The sequence below is a fragment of the Ochotona curzoniae genome, unplaced genomic scaffold (genome assembly GCF_017591425.1).
Source record: "Ochotona curzoniae isolate NIBS_2020 unplaced genomic scaffold, NIBS_Ocur_1.0 contig_64, whole genome shotgun sequence".
Taxonomy (NCBI): domain Eukaryota; kingdom Metazoa; phylum Chordata; class Mammalia; order Lagomorpha; family Ochotonidae; genus Ochotona; species Ochotona curzoniae.
Genome location: NW_024466502.1, coordinates 7,479,301 through 7,504,646, shown reverse-complemented (window position 1 = coordinate 7,504,646; position 25,346 = coordinate 7,479,301). Strand labels below are relative to the sequence as shown.

At 40.0% G+C, this 25,346-nt stretch overlaps 1 protein-coding gene across 2 annotated transcripts in view; it reads left to right on the top strand.

The window, feature by feature from the left end:
• ITGBL1 (integrin subunit beta like 1) overlaps positions 1–25,346 on the top strand; it is a 206,361-nt gene that overhangs the window by 177,662 nt on the left and 3,353 nt on the right. For both annotated transcript variants that reach the window (XM_040991011.1, XM_040991010.1), the window contains 2 exons: positions 3,457–3,573; positions 20,966–21,112. In XM_040991011.1, coding sequence (XP_040846945.1) covers positions 3,457–3,573; positions 20,966–21,112 — 264 coding nt within the window. The remainder of the gene's footprint in view (positions 1–3,456; positions 3,574–20,965; positions 21,113–25,346) is intronic.

The window sequence follows — 25,346 nt, the reverse complement described above, 5'->3', positions numbered from 1 at the left end:
TCAACTCCAGCTTCCTGCTCTTCATGTGTGCCATGACATTATAGATATAAGCTATGATAAACAGTCTAGTATTTTGTTGTCAAGGTATATTTAACAGTTTTCTTCTGGGCCTTTTACTTAGGAGTAGAGAATATATACCAAGAGGACTGCTTACAGACACTGAGATCTCCACTTTGTTGAATTCTACTCGACCATTAAAGGGAATGACATGCTACCATTTATAAGTGGTAACAACTAGAAATCATCACACTCAATAAGCCAATCCAAAAGGACAAATACCATGTTCTATGTGGTGTAACACAACTTTCCTCCAAAATACATAAGGACAGGTAGATAAACACATATACATGTGTAATATCCCTAATGAATGGTGTAATGGAGACAAGAGTACTGGAAAACCAACAGCAGCTGTGTATGTGTGTGTGTCTTTCTGTTCACATTCTGCATTACTGGATCGTTGGCACATCCATCCATGAAGATGGGTACAGTGTTCAGGAACATCAGGAAGTGACAGAGATCAGGAATTCTGGGTTTCAGCATTACCATCGCAAGGATTTAGCTAGCTGGCTTGAGATAAATCATTTTGACTCATGTCCTTGTGTTCCATCTGTTAAGAAAATTGAATGAAATCATGAATCCTGACATTTTATGTAAAAAAAAAAATAAGGTGTATTGACTAGTTTTACCAGTGAAAGATCTGAGTTTAATTTTTCAAAATGGCAGAAGTTTATGTGCTTATCATGGACAACATGATGCTTTGAAATGTGTAAATTATAGAATGGATAAATTGAGTATTAGTGGACTTAATTTCCATACTTATGAATATATTCACTCAGTGATTTCCAAGATACAATATATTGTGTGAATTTTATTCAAGTTGTTCAAAGGATTTCTTGGGAGTATTCTTGATACTTGACTGAATTTAATAATTTTTCTGTCCAACTTCTCTATAACTCCCTTACCTTCCACTTCTGCACCAAATAAGATTCTTGATACAAACAACAGAAACCAACCTTATAAAATTTTCATTAAAGTGATTTAGTGTCCAAATGCAGGTCTGGACTATGAGCTTCCAAATGCAGCAAAGCACGCTGAAAGTACCAGTTCTGTGGCTTTCACTTCTGAATGCCGGCTGCCTTCAAGCTAAACTCTCCTCTCTGAATACTCACTGCTATGTCATGACACTTGCCTCTCTGCCATGGCTCACACCCGTTTGCTCCCAAACTCAAGAGAAATCTTTTACAAACAGTGAGCTGTGTCTGCGGGCATTCTAATGGAGTGGGAGTGGGGGAAGGAGTGAGCCCTACCTTTTCCAGGATGTGGGGATACTTTCCACCTCCAAGCAGAGAGACTCGTTGGAGGGCAGCCAGAGCAATGGAGGCTGGTGCCATATCTCGACATTGTCAAAGGGACTGTGACTCCATGCTTCTGCCAGAAAGGGTTGTGAATCACTGCATTAAGACCATACTTAATCACACCTCTGAAAACAGGATTCTAAATCCTGTTTTTCTTTATCGTGTAACAAATGAAAATTTCTTGAACAAGATGCAAGTATAGCAATAGAATGACTAACCACATTTCCAGGTCAGCCCTGAAGTGTCTTAGCATCATTTCAGTGGATGTGTAATTATGATGGTTGGGCTAATGACAGAGTAACAGATGTCTCGGAGTGTTGTCACCTAGCTAAATAGCTGGCAAGCTGGTACTGATTTCTCAGACAAAAGGACTTTTTTTCTCATGTAGCCTCCTAATGCTACATTATGAGTGTTTTATGATACTGTCTGGGTACCCAATTTTAAGGTTAAAAAGAGTGGATGTAAAATTTGAACCTGTTTGTCATGGAATATTTCTTATGTTTCAGTTCCTTAGAGAGTAAATAAAAATGCCAGTGCAATGATATTATGAAAAGGGAATAATGTAACATAGAGTTATGATGTTCTATACATTGTTACAATTTAAGAAATAATGATGAAAGTCATAATAAATAACCTTAGGGAGGATTTGTAGATATGGGTTTCATAGCTCTTTACAAATAAAGTATACTAAACGTTTGATTTGAAAATATTCATAACTTGACTAATTAAGGGATTGCTAAATTATGACCCAAATTCATCCCCCCAAATAAAGCTTGTACTTTTAAAATGTAAGTTGAAAATAAGGAATTTAGGTCATTATTCCATTGTAAAGAAACTTTTGCAAATTTCTGTAAACTGTGAGATTAACTACAAATAGTCATTAAATTGTCTCTCTCTCTCTCTCTCTCTCTCTCACACACACCAAATAGCCTTGCAAAGAAATAGGTGAAGGAAATGAGCAGGCACTTTTCAAAAGAACAAAGTCAAATGGCTAATAAAAGTGTGAAAAAAAATGCTCAGGCTCCCTAAGTATTAGGGAAATACAAATGAAAACTACGTTGAGATTGCCTTTAACTCCATTGGGCTACATTCAGAACCCTACTAACAACACCTGCTGGTGTGGATGTGGGGGGGAGGTACATCTCTGTTCTTGGTGGAGTGCAGGTCAGTGAAGAAACCTTGGAAGTCAGTATAGAGAGTGCTAAGTGAGCTGTAAATTGAACTACCATATGGCCCAGAATGTTGGACTTGTGACTGTCACTGAAAGACTATAGTGTTGTAATAATCTGGAGGAAAAGGTTGTGGGGAGACAATGTGGAGGGAAGAATGAGAGGTGGAGGTGGGAATCCCTGTACTTACAAAACTGAATCATGGACATCATAATACAAATACAAAAATAAATGTACGTATGAAAATGTTTCTCATGTAACTAATCAGTTTCAAATTAGTTTTAAAAGACCCATATTATGCAAAATTATGCCAAAATTGTAAATTAGATTTACTGTAATTTTTATTCGTTTGAGAAGCAGAGGTGGGAGGAAACATCCCCAGCCATCCGTTTACTCCCCAAAATGCCTAGAAACTCGAATCAAGTCTGCTGCATAGATAGCAGGAACTAGTTACTTTAATCATCCGCAGTGTTTCCCATGCCTTCTGGGAGAGCAGGCAGCAGGAGTCAGTGGGTCAATTCAGGTATCCGACCCAGGCAGTCCCTTGTGGGATGCAGGCATCTTAGCTGGTATCTCAACTAGTAGAATGAATACCAACTCAGGCTACTTTAAGTGAACTCATCAAACTAAATGGATTTGAAATAGCCAGAAAGCTTCATAATCAAACTTTTTTTTTTTATGAATGAAACAAAATAGGGAATGTTAAGTGTGAATAACTCTGAGCCATAAATCAGCATGTGTGCTCTCAACCACCTTGACATTTGTGCTTGGCCTTCAGCGTACCGTGTGATATCACAAAGTTATTTGTCAAGTTATCATGAGACACAAGTGAGAACTGGCCCTGAAAATTTGAGATGAAAACTATGCTTGTCTCTTCTAAAGCCTTTCTGGTACCGTGACTGTCCTACAAAGTCCATTCTGCATTTTTCCAGGGAAATGCGAATGTGGGAAATGCAGCTGCTACCCTCCCGGAGACCAGAGGGTGCATGGGAAGACCTGCGAATGTGACGACCGGCGCTGTGAAGACCTAGATGGTGTGGTCTGTGGAGGTAGGAGCATTCACGTCTCACACTCCCTGCATGCAACGTGGTTCTTCACCCACTTTTCTTGTTCTAGTTATTTAAAAAAACCTTGCTGGTAAAAATAAAGATAAGCAGAAAGTAGTATACAATTTGACTTAAAAACAGTATAAAATTAGGTTCATAAATGCCTTCATATCCTTGAATTTTTGACTTAGGGGGCATATGAATAAAAGATTGCTGAGTCTAAACACTACATACAATGCTACCCTATAACAGTAATATGAGTATGTAATAAAAATTTTGTTGTAAATGTAATTTTGTTATATTACACATAACATGGAAAAACACATTTAAAAAATTAAGTCAGAGCACACTGTAAGCTTAGCCACAAAATCATAAGAGCTATCCCCCTAGTTTCCATGGCGGCTCTCAGACCCAAGCAAGTGTTGTCTAACTATAATAGATTTCCTAGAGTGTAAAATGAGGCAGAGACTGGTTAGAGTCTGGTTATTTCACTCATCAGGAGATTCATTTTGTAGAGATGGTTTCATTCAGGTTTCCAGTGTTAGTGATGTGAAATGAACAAGGAATGGCTTTAAATGTTATTGTGTATCTCCAAGGTCATTGCTATGGAAAAGTACATTATTGGTAGAAGCCAAAATACCTGTACTACTTTTGGAACATGCTGAAGTTACTGGGAACCATCTATCTCTGCCTTCTATCTGCCGGGTCCCCTTTTCTCTGCCTCTCTGTCTATTCCTTCTCTCTCACCACCTCTAATGTCTTTGCCATGTAATGATAGGCACTTTCTTCTTTCATTTCTGAGAACCAAGAGCAAATGGTCCTTAAAAATTGCACAAAAGTTGTTGTGCTTGTGGTTTTCTCATACCATCATTATGGCAGCCACCTGCAGAAACTGTTTATGCTTTCTTCACTTAGCCAAGGGATAGTTGCGTGTAGTTTGTAGAATTAACAGCCCATAAGTAAAGAGTAGAAGACCCAGGATTTACTTCCTAGATCTTTTTTTGTCCCCCAGTTTTCCCCAGAGTAACATCAAATGCTTGCATGCTATAGCAATTTGATCATCAGGTTAGATCAGGCTAGATAAAAGACTAATGTGTAAACTTTAATACCAATTCATTATTTAACAACAAAAAATGCAAACGGTCAGGAGATTGGAAGTCTGTAAGGAAACCTTATAGAAAATCCAAGAAAAAAGTTTGGTTGCAAGTAAATTGTTTTAAAAACTAGGTAAATCCTATTAGAAGAGTTGCAGAAGTGGTAGGATATGAATGGCAGCCAGCAAAAATTGTGATCAGTCTAGCACTGCCTTGAACTGGGATAAAGCTCCAGTGGAGGAACCCTGTGTAAAACACACAGTTCCTAGACATCATCAGCTCTTCGTTAAGGATTGCTTCTAGGAGGTATTCACCGCTAGCTGCTTCACAGGTGCATGAGACTAACCGGCTCTAGAGAGCCACACGTGGAAGTCGGCAAGAAGGCACGTGAGAAGGGCTCCAGCCGGGTCACGACTGCACCTGACGTGCTCTCCTTGCCAGAGGAGCCTGGCGCTCCTGCCAGGCAGCCTGTGATTCTTTGAGCACTGTCTGGATTTTTCAGAACATTGAACTTACTAATTTTTTGGAAGGATTAACAGTAGTTGGGGAAGCAGCTAAGGACATGCTAAAACACTTATCCTGACATATCCTTGTCTATGGTATAGAAAATCCTTACACATTCAAGGACTAATTCTTAGAGATGACATATAACTTAGAGAATTAATGTTACCCAATATTGATGATAGAGTAAAAATTAATTACAGAGAATGAATGCATTTTCAAGTTCCCTATTTGTTCCTGCCTCTGTATATTCTTCCATGCTCAGTATGTAGCTAGTAACAGGTAGATGTTTATAATGTCTTTGATGACAACAAATATATTCATTCTCATCTGCTTTTCTTTAAATTTCAGCAGCCAAATTTAATATTAAAATATTTTATTGACTGAAAGATCTCTGAATATTTCCCCAATGTGAAAGAAGAGGGCATTAAATTCACTTTGACCTTTGAATAATGTTCTTGAGAAATGTGAGATTGGAATAATAGAAATAATTGATGTTGTTTATTGTTCATAATATTTCCTTCACCTACTTTTTCTTGTTGACTCCTTAACATTTGGCTAATGGCACTGGGCTTTAAGACCTGCCCCAAATGTTACCCCAGGGCTCATATGCCTGTCCCCACAAATTCTACTGAACCATGTTTCTTCAAAAGTGATGGTTTCTGGGAGGTGAGTGGTCTCTACAGAGACCGATCATGTTCATCGTAAAGGCCCTAGAGCGAGAATTGCTGCTTCCAATTTACCAGTCTGCCCAGACACTTTGCCCCCTCTTCCTCAGCCAGGAAATCCCAGGATGTAGGTGACCCGTGTTACACCTGCTGCTGATGTTCTGTAACCACTCCCTTGGACTCTGAATTAGTGAACACCAAATTCCTGAGGGAAATACACATTAGATGACTGCCTTTGGCCATAGTATTTTAATCAGCCCATCAACATATATCTTTATTTTTCTTGTCTTTCTGTTTAAATTTGCATTATATAATATTTTATTAGTTCATGAATCTTGAACTCATGGGCAAAACCTCAATAGCTCCTGCCAGAACATAGCTTTACAAGCAAGAACATTTCCTCCATAAGATCATCATGGCTTTCTTAAGCATTAGACTTGGAGATACTGGGCTACATTTCAATCTTAGGGGGTCATTTAAAATTTTGAAATCATGTCCCCTCTCCCCGAAAGCTCAAATTCAAAAGCTTAGCATGGATTCTTGCATGTAAAGGATGCCGGGTATAGTTTGCAGGCTGCAGGCAGAGCCTTACCTGCTGTAGTCTCAGCGGGCAACGTGACTCCCAGGGGCTCAGTGCTCACCTGCAAGTGTCGACAATGGGTAAATGGCAAATGCATGTTAGTAAGAAAGCAGATTTGCAAATAAGAACCTGGAAATAACAAAAAGCAGCTGCAACTCAATTTTTTTTCAGACTGTGATTTATGGACAACCAGTAGAAGAATTCTTTGATTTTTAATTTTTCTATGTTCTTTATTTGCTAAACTTTTATACAGTGACAACATTTTGTGTATTCTGTAGATACAGATTTAAGAACGTACTGATACATTTCACCTTATCCTGCATACCACCTACATAAGACCCTCTTAACTCCTTCCTTTCTTATTTCTTCTTTTATTTTTTACATTTACATACTCTCAGTCTATCATCAAAAACTTGACCTGAATACATACAAGATCATAGTTTATTTATACAGAAAACAAAATATGTGTCTGAGTGAAGTTGACCTTTCCAGATTTGATAATTTTTCCATAGCTCTTGTCTGGGCTCTTGAGAAATAAGGATTTTGCCTCCTTACTACTTGGTTGAGTTTTTCTATTTTCTAATCATTGCATTACAGAAAGAATTATGTGTCCTTAAATTCAGCTTTAAAAGTGTATTTAAAAAGGAACAAATTCCATTTCCATGTATTTAGGAGCGCAGTGGTACTTAGCACCGTCCCTCCCTCCTGTGCGTGTCCCTCCCCATCATTCTTCTGTATTTCTTACTGTTTTATTTTTCAATTTTTATAATGCATGCTTCCACTTCATAATCACAGATTTAACGTTCTGTTGGGTAAAGGTTTTAGCAAATAACGAGTAGAACAAATCCCTACTATTCTTCAAGAGTGTGCACTCAGCCTGGAAGCAATAATGAAATATCAAAATGGCCCTTTGATTCTGTGTCTCATTCATATTTGTAAGGAAATGTAAGAGATATTCCATTAGCCCACAGAGTGTATCCTAAAAGAGAGAGAGAAAGGCAGCAAAGAGGGAAAGAAGGAAAAGACGGAGGGAGAGGAGGTCAAAATCAAAGTGATCCAGTCGGTAAAACAATCACAAGGCCACGTGTCTCTCCTGAACACTTAGCATTGTTTATGTTAAGGGCAGTATGGTGCAGTGGTTAAGGCAATGTGGTCAAATTTTCTTGGGTGTTCCCCCAGCTTCATCAACTGACTACATCAGTAACCTCAGAAGTTTATACAATTTCCATTTTATATCTGTACAATGGTGATCATAATACTTTATTTGTAGAATTGCAAGATTAAATGAGCTCATGCATATAAAGTACTTGGGACAATTCCTGGCGCACAAATTATTTTCACTACAAAATACTGAGAAACAAAAACTCAATCTGATCCCTGACTCTCTCGTCTTCGAGGGCAGCATGGATATTCTCTCCTTTGTCCTTTTGTGCATAAAGTAAACTGTCTCCTCACTCTTCACCCTGCATCAGCAAGTAGGATGGCCAGGGTCATCTGTATTAGAATCATCCTTAATGATTCCTGATCAGAAATCTGCCTTTTATGGGGAAGATTTCAGTGGCTCTACCTAAGCAAGGCAGAGTGCAATGGCAGTTATAAGCCCTTAACTCACATAGTGAGTGCCACCACAGTTTCTATAGTTCCATCTGTCTAAAATTATCCTTCTTATTTATCTAAAAATGGTCAGTTATTTTAAGAAAGAAAGAAAAAATATTTCTCTTTGCTTAGTATATTCCTATCATGTAAATGACACATACTGGTAATAAATCAGCAAGTACTCATGGCACACACACCTTGCCCATTTGATCTGTAATGTCAGACTTGTGTGTTTCATTCCTCTTGGTTGGGGCTGAAGCCCATCGAAATTGGACTGATTTTACCAAATGTGCCTAGTGATTTTTAGTTTCCCTGATCACAGGAAATTTTCCTAATCTCAGTGGTTATTGCACGTGACCTCTCTTTGACATGGACTCTGAGAGCTCGTGATAACATTTCTTCTTATTGTTCACTTGTCAGAGCTTTCATACTCACTTTAGTGTTTGTTTGGAGATGGGCATGTGAGTGTGGTCATAACAACACAGGCTGAGTTGTATGGGGAGTGGGGATAGTGTATATAATGTGATTTAGATAGACTTGAAGGCTGAAACGAACAGTTGCAGGGCTAAAACAACAGTGTGAGATGTTTTCAAAAGCTATGATAATGGCCTGAGGTTAACTCAAGGGATGACAGAAGGATCATAGAAGAGGTTTGGACATGGAAATAACAGATCATCCTATTCTTAAAAGTATCTGGGTTGTCAGATGGGTTTACTGATTTCTGGGAGAAGCATCTTGTTTGTAGAGTCAGTGTGGATGTTAAGACATGAGTCCTGGTGAGAGACGAGGTGTTGGATGGAGGATAGCAGAGATGGAGACACTGGATTGTATTGGGTAAAGTATTGGAAGCAATGTGGGCAGTACACTAGCAAAACCCTTCAACATGCAGTGAAGGACTTCAAAACTCATTTAACCCTCAACTTCTGTTCCCTGGAAACAGATGAAGTTAGGGTATGCTGGTGTTACCAGGCAGTTTTGTTCATGGCAAGATTGGCCTACCATTGGTAAATTTGAGCTAAATCAGTAGGGAGTTGTGACTAAGACTTAAACAGCATAAGGGTTTGCTATCTTTCAGGCCTCCACACACTGTAACTCTACCAGTATGCATGCCCTGTGGTATTAGCAAACAGGAAACAGTCACTGATGTACACTGAGACCAATGTGTGATAGCAATGAGGTTGATCAGTAGTGCAGTAATAAACTAGAAGGCCTGGTTCAAATCTGTCTCCTCGGTCAAGGTCCTGGCCTAGGTTGGGTGGGTTAGGTAGGACAAGATGCCATACAGAAGCACTAGTGAGGCATATGATTGTCAGGAATGCAGTCAGTGCATTTTATCTCGTCCTTCTGAATTTGTTCTGAAGCAACACTGGGCACTTGTCACTTTGAATGTCCTCCATGACTGTATGCCAGACAACTGATTCAGCTGACCCAGAAGGCCTTTCCTGCCAGACTTGATGGGGTCACCTGCTGTGGCTAACTAGGCATTCATTACCTGGTGACTAAGTCCTTGAAAGAGTCTGCTGAGGAAGAAGATATGGCCTGAGCCTGGCATGATAGCCTAGTGACGCCAGTCCTCACATTGAACGCACTAGGATCCCATATGGGCGCTTCCCATCCAGCTCCCTGCTTGTGACCTAGGAGAGCAGTCGAGCATGGCCCAAAGCCTTGGGACTGTACACCTACGGGGGAGACCTGGAAGCAGCTCTGGGCTTTTGGCTTCCGGTTGGCTCAGCTCCAGGTGTTGCAACCTCTTGAGGAGTGAACCATCAGATGGAAGATCTTCCTCTCTGTCTCCTCCTCTGTATATCTGCCTTTCCAATAAAAATAAATCTCTTTAAAAAGATATGACCTTATTATGAGGACTTAGGGTGAGAAAATTTTGGAAAAGGATCAGGAAATAGAACAGGAAGTGCTTGAATTATGGAGACATCAAGAGGAAACCTGGTACAGGGATACAGTGCCAAGTTTAGTGTACCTGGTACAGTGGGGCAGCTAGATGTTTAGATGAGACATGCTCTTGATGAAAAATGCTCTCCGTCAACTGGAAAAAGAAGCGTTGTAGATGTGGGAATTGTAATATAGTGTGCTTTTGTTCCTTGATCAGAATTCTTAACCCTGTGTTCACTTCTCCTCTGAATAACTCATCACTGTTCATTTTTGTCATTCTTTCACATTAGTAAGGACTCTTAGTAAGTCCTTCTGAAATTGTTCTGCACATCCTGCATCATGCAACAGCTTCTTTATACCATGATGATGGCATTGGCCACATTCCTAGACCTCTTTTCTTAGGTTCAATTCTGATGAGCATAATCAATTCGTTTTCTTTCTCCTTCCCTCCTTGCCTAAACCCCCTTTTCCTCCTCTCTTTCTCCTTCCTTTTTACCCTGAGTATGTTGCTATATACACACAGAATTTGGGTAAACATTGATGCTTGACAACTTTTAGTTGAATAATTATAAAGGAAGAAGAAATAAAGATATGGAACAAAACACTCAGACCTGTTTCCTGTTTTATGACGAGAGACTTCTTCAGGTACAATATGCCATTTGACATGCATCTTGAAAAACCAGAGTTTGGGCGTGCAGAAGTTAGATATGAAGAATTTGGACCTGAGAGATTTTCTTGCATCTAGTGTTGCTATTTTATTTTTATTTTTTGATTGGGTCAATGCTTAGGAAGAATTTTGTTTAATACTTTTTACTATTTTTGTCATTTATATACATTATTTTATTTCTGATCATCATAGTTTGATCATGTTTAGACATTATAATTTTTTAAAAGTTTTATTTATTTTAATTGGAAAGGCAGATTTATAAAGAGAAGGAGAGATAGAGAAAAATATCTTCATTGCTGGTTCACTCCCCAAATGACCATGATGGTCAGAGCTGAGTTGATTCAAAACCAAAAGCCAAGAGCTGCTTCTTCTCTGTCTCCCATGTTGGTGCATGGTCTCAAGACTTTGGGAGCATCCTCCACTGCTTTTGCAGGCTATAAGCAGGAAGCTGGATGGGAAGTGGAGCAGTCAGAACACAGACTGGCACTTTCATGGCATTCTGACACTTGCAAGGTGAAGATTTAGGCAATGAGCCATTGAACTAGGTTCTGTTGAATCAGACCCAGATATTAAGATTATATAGGACGTTTTAAAATTAATGTTTTCTTTTCAACATTTACAAAAAGAAAAACAAAATGTAACTCATAACATATAAATCACCCATAAATCCATTATTCAAAAACGTTTCATTTTGTGAATTTTTTGAGGGATATAACTTATTTTTAAAAAAATCTAGGTTGGGCACGGCATGATGGCATAGGGGCTAAAGTCCTCACCTTGCCCGCCTGGGATTCCCTATAGGCACCAGTTCTAGTCTTGGCAGTCCCACTTCCCATCCAGCTCCCTGCTTGTGGCCTGAGAATGCAGTCAAGGACGGCCCAAGGCCTTGCGACCCTGCACCTGTGTGGAAGACTTGGAAGAGGTTCCTGACTCTTGGCTTCAGATCTGCTCAGCTCCAGCCGTTGCGGCTGCTTGGGGAGTAAATCATCAGATGGAAGATCTTCCTCTCTGTCTCTCTGTCTCTCTGCCTCTCTGTATATCTGACTTTCCAATAAAAATAAAATAAATCTTTTAAAAATATATAGGCTTGCAAATTTCCTTTAGGCAATTTGATGTTTTGAGAAAGTCTGTTCTAATCTATTTCTTTGATCTGTGTATGCATATATTTTTCTGTTTTTTTTTGTTCTTTGTGTAGGATTTACAGAAATGAAAGTAACCAGTTCCTTTTGTTCTAAGAGAGGCAGTGCTGCAAAGGAACACAATGTCAAACTCACTTTCAGAGTGGCTAGAATTTGGGTCTGGCTTCTCTCTGTGAGTTGTAATAACTTGAGCAGGTTACCTGCTCTCTTTGTCTGGGTTGCCCTGGTGTACAATAATGACGTCAATATTCTCCTTTTGGATTTCTGGAAAGAATGAGATGCAAAGAATCAAATAGATCTGGTCTCTGTGCCAAGTGGACCTGCAAATAGAGCATGATATCTGTAGTAGACAGCGAATGTCTGGAGTGGCTTCTCTGTAACAGGACATCAGGGAGGATCTTTGAAATATCTCAAAGCACTGGCCACCAAGTGCTTGAGAAGGAAGTTGGAGTCTTTAAGTGCTGTGTGCCAGGGAGTAAACCCAAGCAGGGTTTCCAAAGTGTCTGTTCTTTGCCATCATGTATCAGCAAGTGGCAGGTGCATCTCACAGAACCAGAAATGGGTATAAGGGGCATTACGCCTTCATTTGGAAAATGAGGATTACTAATTTGCCTGATTTTATCAGCTCACCATGAGACATAGGACTAAAATCTGTGACGTTTCACCTCATGTGTTGGTCTATGAGCATGGAGCAACATTCAGGTCCTTGATCGTAAATCAGAACTGTCACCATTTCAGCAAAAATGCAGGTAAATGAAGGCCAGAACATATTCACAAACCTACTTAATCAGCAAGGGCGTGAAAACCAAGAGCCAGTAGTGTTTTGTTTTTTTCTTTTTTTACTCACTTTCTTACCACTGAAATGAAAGATGATCAAACAGATTTTAATAGGTTGGGCTTAATTAGCAATTGTACCTGAAGGTGAAGGGACCTAATCTCTTGATTTCAAGCAGTTCAGTTTTGATTACACCAACACCACCACTTGAAAATTAGTCATGAAAATGACTAGCAAAACAGAAAATTGCTACAGAGTGAGGCCATTTGTCATTTAATTAACTTCTTTGTGAGTCATGGAAAATCATCATAGGCCATAGGTGAACCCTCTCACAACACCTTATTTACCGGAAAACCTAACAATGGATTGCTTTCTCACAGGGCACTGTTTAAAAATATAGTTTGTCCGTAGTGATAGTCCCTCACATCTACTCGTGTTTAATTCACATAAGGATGGCTCATATGTGTTTAATCGCTTTAGCCTAATAAAATTTTAATCAGAGACTTGTCTCCTGCCCTCCTTATACCCACGATGAGAATAGGAATAAACTGTTACAGCGTTTTTTTCTTTCCTCCCAGCTCTTGCAATAGCTGCCCATGAGTCCAATTGAAGAAACACGAAGGCATAATGAAGAGCCGCCACTTAATTACACAGTCAGTTCACATGTCTTCAGGGACTCCTTGAGTTCTAGCTGCAGTGTGTATGGCATCCTGATCCTGGGAGGATGCCGGTGCTGTGGATGGGAGAAGTCCTCGGTCCTCTCTCAGGCTACGACTTTCAGAGCTGAGCAACACAGGCAGCGGGCTCTTGTCCGCACATTAAATTTTCATGCGACACTGCTCTTTAATGACTTAAAATCTATCAGGCCTGTGTTTGGTTGAAGGGAATTGACAGACACACTAAGTCTGAGTTGTGATTTCAGGGACAAATGCTGTGGTGACCTCATAAGCACCGCCATTGTCCCCAGACCCCTAAGTCTGCCCTTTTGTGCCCTTCTCATGTGAGCGTCATACATGTGGACATACTTACAGAGAACTCCCAGCTCTGTCTTCCTTCAAGGGCAAAAGAGGCAGGAAGGAAATAAAAACAGCAGCAAATACTGAAAGTATTTGTTCCTTATCCTTTGAAAAATAATACCTTCCTGAAAATTGCACAAAAAAAGTCCCCTTCCCTTAATATTACAGCTTAGCTAGGAAGCGTGGGGATTTTTTTTTTTTAATTTTGGAGATGCATATCCTTTTGTATCCATTCATAAGCCAGTTACCTATTCAAAAGCCATCACTAGAGTATTTTTGGGAAAAGCGCCCCAGAGCCATTGTGTGTCATTGAAAATGGTCATCATCTGGAGCAGCACTGTCAAGTGGAATGTCAGAGATGATGGATGTGTTCTGTTTGTGTATTTCCATCACAATAGCTGCTGGCCACTTGAAGCTTTACTGGGAAACTGACTTTCCAGTATGATTTAACTTTTGAAATGTAGTTAGCACAATGTGACTGGCAGCTGCACAGGATATCAAGTACAGAGCATTTCGGGTGAATATTTTCTTTATGGAGGAAAAGAAGGGAACGAGACAAAATCCCACTCATGGTAATCTGGTACCAGAGTTAAGCAACTCAGTATCTGGGAGGAGATGAACAGCATCTGCATCTAGAAAATGATCCGTCGGAAGCAGGGAGCATTGGGTGAACACCGATTAAGAGCATCTCAAGTGTTTCCTGGGTGTATGCTGTGCAATTGTCCTGTCTGGTGATTGATGACAAGCTTAGTCTATGGAGTTGACTTACCACTGCCAGTTCTGCCAGTGAGCAAAGCCATTGTCCTCCACGAGTGGAATAAATGCATGCGGTTCTTCCACAGTCCCATCATCCCGGGATAATCCAGTCACAAAACTAAGTCAGAACACACTGTTGATTAGCAGATGAAAAAAACTGCCTAAAGCTAAATATGTGGTTTTCTTTCCTTCTTTCCTTTTCTCTTTTCTCTTTTTTTCCTTTCCCTTTCTTCTACCTTTCTTTCCTTTTCTTGACATTCTGTTCCATGAAACTCTTGGGGTGAACCTTTCCTTATCTTGTGATACAACACAATTTTATTTTCTGCTTTTGTTCTAGAAGTCTGCGTTTTTGAATGTTTCTTGCTCTGTCCTGTTCTTAAACATTGCAGTTTCTTGGGGTTTTTCTCCCTGGGTGAATGTATTCACTTATAAAACGTTGAATACCACCCACTCTTATAAATTCTGGCATGTATAGGCCTTGCTTTAACCTATTCTCTGCACCAAGCCACATTCAATCCAGCAACACATTTCATAGGTTGTACAGCCAATATTGTGCTCCACCTACTTGTATTTCCCCTCTTCCACCCAACTTGAAGATTCCCTCACCCTCTCTTGGAAAATAAGAGTCATCTCTCCTCCCCTTGCCTACTCTCTCTGTATGAATTTCAATCTGTCACTCTCAGGTGCCAAAATGAAAGGACACATTTAGATTAAATCATATTGCTCTATGTCCTATTCTTGGAATAGAATTAAATTCTGCACCAAAAACATGCTGTTTAGACTTTAATTTTTTTAAAAAAATACTTTAATACTTTAATACTTTAATATCTGGAAAGGCAGATATACAAAGAAAAGGAGCTACAGAGAGAAAAATCTTCCATCTGCTGGTTCACTCCCCAACTGGCAACAATGGCCAGAGTTGAGCCAATTCAAACTTAGGAGCCAGGAGCAGCTTTGGGGTCTCCCAGGTAGGTACCAAGTTGCAAGTTCCTAGGTCATCTTCTACTGTTTTCTAAGGCCACAGCCAAGGAGCTGGATGGGAAGGAAAGCAGCCAGGACATGTTCCAGTGCCCGTATGGGATTCTGGTGCATAGAAGATGAGGACTTCAGCCACTTGGCCACTTTGCTGGGCCTTATGCTTTCATTGTTTAATATTTCTCCAATTTTATTTTTTATTTCAATGTTATGCTAAGTGTTTTTCAGCTTTGTTTCCTATAAGAAGCCAACTCAGATCTTTGTCCCAGGAATCCTCACTGGTTTTGTAGGTTCTGCCTCTAGGACCTCAGCCATCTGCCTCCTTCCCAGCCCTTCGCTTTCACTGAGAGTTTCCATAACCACCCAAGTGCCCATCTTCTCTTTGCTGACTAGACTAGCATTGGCTGTTACTCTTTATCAACAGCATTACTTGTTTTCTCCAATATTAGACAGTAAGGACAAGGAAGATTCAGCCACCACCTGTTTTATTCACTGTCACGTTCTAACAATAATACAATGCCAAATGCACAACAGGTATTTATTGAAAGAATGATAAATTACTGGAGCTTATAAAGAAGAGATAATTGAAAATCATTTTATTCTATATCATATAACATAGTAAAGCAAAACATTTAAGCAGCAATGCGTTTTGAATATTGCCTGACTTAGATGCTAACTCTGCTTTGCAAAAGGCTATGGTGAATGACATAATAAACAAAGGTATCCAATCTCCTTGAGTATAAATTGTACATCAAATTACTTTCTGTGAGGAATCTTTGAGTTATCCAACAGTGGTCTAAAAACCAATTCTATCCCAAACCAAGGCAGACTTATCTTCCTTTAGGATAGATAGCAAATTATTCTGATATATTAGCTAGGTAACAATTCTTGCCAACCAAGGGGGCATTTAGAAACACAAGCATCTGACAAATTCTATCTCCACAGACCTGTTACTAGAAGGAAATTGCATTCTCCTTATCTTTTTCTTTGTACTTCAGATTCTTTATTTTAAAATGGGAAATTTTAAACCGCTTAAGAAGATTTGCACTTTATGTGAACTTTGATGTAATGGTAAGCTCAAGATATGATCAGTTTAAAACCTATTCATTGAGAAGATGTTTCTAAGGATATGTGTATACTCTGCTAACATTGCTCTACAGAAAGTAGAATAAGTCAGGTGTTCAAGACCTCTCCATTGCCCTTGAGCAATTGTTAATTAACCAAATGACCAGTGAACATGTTCTGAAATGGGCGGAGAGCCCTCAGTTTGGATTTAGGGGTGGGTAATGATGATATTTGGATAAATGCAGTCTAAATCCACTGCAAGAGTTGTTGAAAATACACAATGCCCAACTGTGTTTGGCACGCTGAAGACAAAATGATTAAATATTGATTTCACAGAATTCAAAAGATTCACATGACAACTACCCATCTCAAAGTAGAAGAAAAACTCCATCTAAAATTAGAACTGGAGTAGTATAGTAGTATAGTATAGGAGAGGTGGTGGGGTTCCTCGTGTAGGTGCTAGGAAACTCTGCAGAAAGGTGTGGTAACTTTTTCTGAGATTTGTAAATGCAGAATAGGGAATGAGGTCATCAAAGTGTGAAAAAAAATACCAGAAACAATGAGTAGGCCAGTTTGGTTAAAGGAAAAAGGAAGGATTAAGATTTGCAAAGTACTGAATGTCCCCAGACAACCTGTCGGAAACCTAAAATGAAACAAAGTCAGCGATTGGTGAACTTCATGCCCCAGCATTAGGGAATCATGTAGGCCATGATGTGACTGCAGCTGTTCTGTGGAAAGCTGCACATGGAAACATTGAAAGGATGTGATGACAGAGCATCACGCAGGCTTCGTTATTAGCTTTTTAATGAACATGTAATGTATCCACGTGTTTATGGAGTGTGGTGCAGTATTTCAACATCTACATACAGGATAAATGGATGAAACCGGGCAACTAACCTTTTCATTCTGTTCTCTATCTCTTCGTAAGTCACTATCATGAACTGAGACATTATTTGTCTCAGTTGATAAGATACTCTAACTAGTGATACTCTATTGCTTTGTGGTTTTGAATTTCTTGATCATTTATAAAGGATTTGTTGGTTTAAAAGAGAGCTACAATGAGGTAGGAGGAGCCGAAGAGTTGGATTAGAAGTGGAGAAGTTAAACACAACCATTGCCTATATGAAATGCTGGTGTCGCAGGCAATAGCTTAAACCACAATGCCACAGTGACATCCAAATTAACTGTTCTTATTTGCTCTTTTGATATGTTTATTCTTATCACTTCTCTATTTCTTAGCAGGTGCAAAATTATTTACTTTTACCTTTTTTTGGAATTCTTTATATATCCTGGATTTAAAATAAAATCCTTATTTGAAAGGCACCGTTGTAGAAAGAGGGAAAAGGTAGAAATCGTTCATTCCTGTTTGACTCTTAACCAGGAGCTTTCTCCAGGCCTTCCGTGTGGGCACATGCAGCCAAGAAGTTGGGCTATCTTCTGCTGCTTTCCATGGCCCATTAGCAGGAAGCTGGATCAGAAGTGGAGCAGCCAGAATATGAATCAGCACTCATATGGGATGCTGGAATTATAGACTGCAGCTTAACTCATTATGCTACAATGCTTGTCTCTCTATCCTCAATATTAGTCCTTTTTGAGTTGTGTAAGTTGCAACTAGTGTTTCCTATCGTATCAGTTGTCTCTCCACTGTGCTGTTTTCATTGCCATGTAAAAGGCTGTTATTTTGACAGAACCCCATTTACAGTAAAGAAAAACCTGAGTGTTTGTGCCTCTGCACCCATATAGGAATCCCAGAGGAAGCTCCTGGCTGCCTGGTACAGCCTTGTCACCATTTTGGTGGTGAACCAGACGATAGAAGACATCTCTTTCTGTTTTCTCACCCCTATTCTGTGAAACTGTACATTTCAAACGTATACAACAGATATTTAAAAACACTAAAAAATTTAAAAAAATTATTATTAGGATGCTGTATGGTGTAGCGGGTTAAGTGACACTGTCGTGCCATGTCAGAGAACTGGTGTGAGGCACAGAGGCAGCTCCCTGCCAGCGTGCCTGGGAGTGGAGGATGCCCATGGTGTTTGTGTCCCAGTTGCCAATGTTGGAAACAGAGGTGGAATTCCTGGCTTCTAACCTCCATCTGGCCCCATCCTGGCCTGGGCAGTCATTTTGAGGAATGAGTCAGCAGATGGAGAGATAGATTTTCCTCTGTTCCTCTCAATCACTCTGCCTTCCAAATAAGTATTTTTAAAATAATTGTCTATGTTGATAACTGAGGTGACCCCGTTGTTTTCCTCTCATGGTTTCATGAGTTATTGTTCTTTAGATTTTTGATACATTTGGAGTTGATTTTTATGTAGGGATAATTGTGTTTTAGTACTCCAGGTATGAGTATTAAATTCTCCTGGCATCGTTTTTTGAAGGGATTTTCCTTTTCCTGATATGTGTGTTTAGTTCCTATGTCGAAAGTCAGTTGGGTATACATGAGTAGATTGACTTTGCAATCTATTTCTCCATTGCTCTGTGCAGTTTTGTGCCACTATCAGTCTGTTTAGGCTGCAATAGCTTTGTAGCAAGTCTTGAACGCAAGTGTTACGAGGATCCTGATTTGTCCTCTGCTGGAAGATCGCTTTGGCTGTTGAGGGTCCTTTGTGTTTTTGTATTATTTTTAGGGTTGATTTTCCTAGTTATATGGATGCCAAAGGTCTATGTTGCTCATGTAAAAGCGTATGTGGGCAGCCCTTCACAGGACTGCACCAAACTTTGGTTGAGCGAGTGAGGAAAGTTCAAATGGGATGCAAATATTTTGACTGCTACCTTGGAAGGAGAGTCTTTCCATGAAAGGAAACACAAAAAACAAATGATTAATTTTTAAAAAGAAGCACACATGATGATTATGTTCTAATAATTACTGTTCATTTTCTCTGACTCTGAGAATCTATCAGTAAATCCCTTTAAAATAAAAATAGAATCATTTCTTAGTTTTCTAGCTAAGATCAAGTGTAGTGAAATAAAAATGGTCAAGATTTTAGCAGTTTGAGAGAGTGGAATAAGAACCTTTATGGAGCCAGAAAAAAAGGCAGATGAAAACATAGAAACAAAGAAAGGATGCTGAAGGAGTGATAGAGCGTAGTGTTAAGAAAATCAAGGTAGAAGATACCTTTTTTGTTTCTAATTTTTATGTTTTTAAAAAAGTATTTTACTTGAAACCCAGATTTACAGAAAGAAAGGGAGAGGGAGAAGGAGAGAGAGAGAAAAGGATAAACAGTGAGAGATCCTCCGTTCACTGGTTCACTTCTCAAATAGCTGCATGGCCAGGGTTGAGTCAGTTTGAAGCCAGGAATCTAGAGATTCTTCTGGATCTCCCACGTGTGTACAGGGGTCCAAGGGCTTCGGCTGTCCTCTGCTGTTTTCCCAAGCCATAAACAGAGAGCGGGGTTGAAAGTAGAGCAGTTAGAGATGGAATTGCTTGCCCATATGGGATACCAGTGCCATAGGCAGTGGGTTAGTATGCAGTGCCACTGTAGCAGACCCAAGAAAATAATTTTAGATAAGTAGAAAGAAGCCATGAATATGATATGACAGGAGTTAAGATTTCTTGGTGGTCCCCTATAATTGAAAATCATTACCAGGATACCTAGGTGGTAGTTTTCAATTAGTTGTAACAGTGAATTACCAGCAAGTAAGCTTTGGCCAGTAATCTTCCAGCCCCTTGTTAAGATCTCTGTGTGTGGATGTGGCGGTAGATTGAGCAAAGTTTACACTTTAAGGCCCTAGCAAATCCAGTGTTCAAGAGCATGGCTATTCAGTCTGAGCCAGAAGGAAGAGAGCAGGGACCACTGTGTCCATTATTCTGAATGTCATGTACTTCAACACCTACCAAAATGTTCTGTTGGTGATATGTACTCAGGAAATCTTGGCCAGGCAAACAGTTGATTCAGAGGCATCTGGATGGAAGCCCTTGCACATAACAGGAAAATGATTAAGGCACCGAGTGGAAACAAATTAAAATGGAATATGATGTGTTTTAAATGGGTGTTTGTGGCAAACATGAGAAGAGGTTTTATGGGTGACTGCCACAAATGCCATGTTGTATCTATAGCAAAAGATCAGAGTTCAGGAGAGCTTGACAGTCAGGAGCTAATGTTAGAAAGACAAGGAGAGAACAGAGCCAAATGGCAACCTTGCCTCATGTCGTTTTCCCTTTTGTACAGTAACAGAAAGACACCACTACATACCCTTTATCCGTTATTATTACATAAGTGGATAGATCCAGAGGCAAAGAAATGTAATACTAAATGCCATTTGTAGGGAAGTTAACCTTTTATTTTTGCTAAACAGTGGGAGGGTGATTAGTGAATGTGGTGAGTGATGGTAACGTGACCAGCCTGGCAAATTGGCATAGATGTCATGGTGTGCACAGTGGAGAACAGCACAGAGATTCTGTTCTGATAAACATGCAAATGAGTGTGTAGTTGGTATCCAGAATGAAGAGCATGATTCCACTTTCAATTATGTCAGGGTTTCTTTCTTCCAAGCCTATCTTCTGTGCTACATTCAAACTTATTTTGAAGATGCATCTCTGTTGTGAAGTTCTATTACATGGCAAGTCATACTAACTGTGCATATTTGCTTGACAGGAAACCTGATGCTGAGATTTAGGTGTGTGTCCTGGTGGTTTCCTCATGTCCTCATCCCCTCACCCTGTGCTCACCTTACAGGTCACGGCACATGCTCCTGTGGGCACTGCGTGTGTGAGCGAGGATGGTTTGGAGTGCTCTGCCAGCATCCACGAAAGTGCAACATGACTGAAGAACACAGCAAGAGTCTGTGTGAATCAGCAGACGGTAGATTGTGCTCTGGCAAGGGTGAGTATGGCGGCCAGAACCTGGGCTGCACCCCTCTTCTGACACATGGTATGTTCAGCTGTCAGCAGCAGACCTGTTTTTCAGATGGAGCTTTGGGTAAAAGTAAATGACCCTCCTATGTCTGTACCAAACTTGAAGCTTGAAAATCAGCTGCATACAGTTTGGGAGCTCAGAAAATGGCATGAACAGCCTAGGGATCCTGCCACAGGATTCTCAGCTACATCAGTGCCAAATAATTGATGAATGAAATAAAATTCATACTACTGGAAAGAGCCAAGAAACAAAATGTGTAACAAAGAAATCACCACCAGCAGCACCTTCCTGAAAAAAGGACAAGAATGATTGCTGAGCCCACCAAAGAAATAACAGAACCCAGAAATGCAGAAAAGAAGCATCAAATTTTCTCAATGATTGTTGGAGCTTCTGCAGCCAAATGCTTAGGAAGAGGAGGATGAGGTGCAGTTGTGAGAAAGACAGAAAAAGACAGTAAATATTTTCTTCCCTCAAAAAGAAAAGAAGATGCATAAGAAACACACACTTGTGGCACAGTTTTCTTTGGCCTGAACATCATTCTTTCTTCCAAGCAGATGTGTGTTTCTTAGCATAAGAGAACATATATTCATAAAATGGAAGAGGAAAGCATGCAAAGAGTCGTTACAACCTATCATGTCATTGTGTGGAAGCCAACCCACTGAAATATGTTCTCAAAAACGGAGTCAAAGAAAAATACTCTGTCTTACCCCTCCTACTCACACACACACAATCAAAAGAGCAGCGATTCCTTCCCATTCATGGAATAATTATAGTAGAGGTAATTCTGGGTGCTTTACAAATGTTGATGTTTCTTCAACATACTTGTTATGCATCTAGCCTAGGAGTTGTCAGGTTATTCTTTATGGCACCCAGGAAGACAGAGAGGGCCTAAGGAAGTCTTGCTCCATATGTTTGAACTTCCTTTCAAGTTAGAAGCATATGACTCTTTTCTGAAGGAGACCCAATGAAGCAAAAGTGTACAGAGACACTCAGAATCCCCCATCCTGCCCTCCCCGCCATGCTGCCATCAGAGAACAAGGGAGACGTTTACAGTGTAACGTTCCATGAATGATGTATTCCCTTTACTGTCACTGTTTCTCTATGTAAGGCCAGTGTCAGTTGAAGCAGGCTTTGGGAATGACTTAGACATAAAAGCAGATGGATACCATGGCCACAAGTGATGCCAGAAGGAGTGCTGAAGGAATTGACAATGATGGCCTTGGATTCTAGGTGTTCTGTGGTTGAGACTCGCGTTCATAATGCTGGGGCATGGAGGGCTTGCTCTCAGCCTAAGGCCATTTCAACATGCAGGTGGCACTCCAGTGAGTTTAAAGCAATCACTGTGTTCTCTGTTTCATCTCCTATTAAATTCAATTTAATTTCAGGCCTAAAACCAATCTTCTTCCAGTTCTATTCTCCATGGGGCCTCAGCTCCTGGAAACACCTATTTTGAGTTCAAACTATATGAAGAGAAATGGAAGGGAGGATAGAGAAGTTAAAAAGAAGAAACAAAGGGAAGGAGTTAAACTGTGGGAAGAAAGTAGAAGGGAAGAAGAGAGATGTTTGACCAGAGAGAGTGTCCTGTGCAGCAAACCTCCCAGTGATGATTCATTTTTAAATTAAATTTTGTGGAATATCATGACTTCAAACACAAAGCTCTAAAATGTACTTTTTAATGTGGTTTTCATTGGTGGAATTATTAAAGTGAAGGGATAATCTTTTCACAAAAGATCTACTGAATACACATACCACTCTTATTAAAATCTGAGTGTTTACAGTTTTAAAAATCAGCTGCTGTGTGTGTGTGCAGTAGGCACGCTATCAAGTCACCAACATCATCCATAATCAGATCATTGCTAAATACTGTCTAATTCAAAGTACATGAACACTACAAAAGACAAACTCATCAATGTGGTGAATTGTAGTGTGCACTTTCCTAAACTGTCTACTTCATGCAGAAATACCTGTTTCTTACAAAGAAACAGCACTTTAGTAAAGTCATTAAGTGTAAGGAAGGATTCTTATTTCTTAGCATTATACACATGGAAAATGGGAAACAACTAAAAGATTAGATTGTTTAATTCTAAGGAAATGCCTTTGGATTAGTGTTTAGACAAAGAACCTCTCCACCAGCCCACCCGGTTTCTGTATTTAGAACCTCCGCAATATATTTGCTTTAGGTTGTGGAGAGGTAGCCAGAGACCAAAGAAGGATTGAAAACACATTTGTGTAAACTCTGTGTTTACCCTTCAGAAGGTAGAGAATTTAGCGCTTGAATAGAACACAGAAGCAACCCCAGTGCTGCGCATTTTGATGTTCCCATCACTGATGGGAATTGCTCTTGTCCATGGCAGATGCTTTAGGGCTCTTATCTTTTCCTTCTGTTCTGGAGGTCTAAGGATTATATTGATCAGAAAGAGCCTCACACTGAAATCATAACTGGATCTACCGTAGGCAGAGGATAAGGGGATGCAGCACTTACCTTTGGTCCCCACTGGGAGTAACACCCCCAACCTTGGAAACCACAGGAAATAGGACTGTGACTGTAACGTTGTGGCAGAAAAGTGAAACGTGTCATACTTTTGACAGAGGCCATGTATGTCTTCATACATTCTATGAAGTTGCCTGAATTCCAAGTCATCCTTCTCAAGTTTCTCAGTGAAAATCCCACACCCTGGTGATTACAGAGAGCATCCTGTATCTGCTCCCTGTATTGATGGGACGAGTGTGAGCAGTGGCTGTGCCATTGCTGGGACTGTCCACTGAGCAGCCCGTGTCCATCAGCATGGCTAGGAGCTATGAATAAAGCCGTCACCTCAGGAGACGATGGAGAAATAGCATTTTATTTCTTTACAAATTGATAGCCAAGACAATAAATCACTCCATAGAAAAATTTAAAACAAGATACATTGTTGTGACCTTCATACCAGATGGAGTCGTTAGTACAGTAGTGAGAACTGCCTGCTGGGATGTTCCATTGCAGCATTGTGTCAGGCATGAGAAATGGCAAGAAAGTAAGTCCAACATTAGTCATGGAACGAGGAAATGATCAAAGGTGCCTTGCACTTTGATTCCAGCTGTTTGTGGGAATAGCCCAAAGAGATGAGCTTCGTGGCCAGGTCTCCCCTAAATGTAGCTACCTTTGTGTAATGTATAGGAGCTATTTCATAGGAGTTCTGTTTGTTTTGAGTTTGGGGGACAGATTTGTTTATTTCAGTAAGACTGCACAATAACACTTTTTACCTTGAGAACTTTGAACTAGACCCAGGTAATCACATTTGATTTTCTTACAGGTGCTATTGTGTCTAATGGAATTAAATAGATACCATTGGACGTATCCTCAGACCCACATGATGACACTTGTTATGTACCACATCATTCAAATAATCCAGGGTATACCCATTCACCCACCTATGTCTCACCCATCTGCTTGCCTGTTGACATTGCTAAGACAGGGGAGAAAAGAAGTTTCTCAAACACAGCCCAATATCCTAGTTTCTACACCTAAGATGACTATCCATAATGGTCTGCTACAGTAGACACTCACTTTGGAAACAATATGAACATGTTAGCTGTGGTAGTTATCACAAGCAGTTAGAAGATTGGGTTGAGTCAGATTGAAATCTCAAGCCAGTTGTTTAATTCCTGGGTGGTTCCAGACAATTCTCTTATCTTCCATAAACTTTCATTCTCTTCTTGGAAGGTAGGCAAATTGTATTTCTTTTTCTCCTTTATCTCTAAGGATGCTTTAAAACACATGAGAAAATGTGGCTAGGTCTCCAGGGATGGAAGCCAGCAAAAAGCACAGAAGGAAGATAGGGATGCTTTTAGGGTCATCATATTGAGAAAAAATAACAGATTAGCAGGGATGTGGTTATGAATGTATTGTCTTGGAGCTCCTGCCAAAATGGGCCAGCTGCTTCCTTTCGTGTTGCTGGGTCTCTTGAATGAGTTTGTTCCAGCCAGCTGACTTAGATCACCATTCACCTCTTGGTAATCATGAAGCCCGTTTCTGTCTGAGAGAGTCTTCCCCAAAGTCTTTCCCTTTCCAGAAAGGAACAGTTTGACTCTTGCCATTGGTTATTGATGAAAACAGCCAGAGTGCTTCACAAGAAAGATGCTGTACCAAAAGCTAATATCTATTCACACTGTGCTACTTGTTAATGCTATGCTCCTAATTTCACGAGCAGCAGAAATTCCT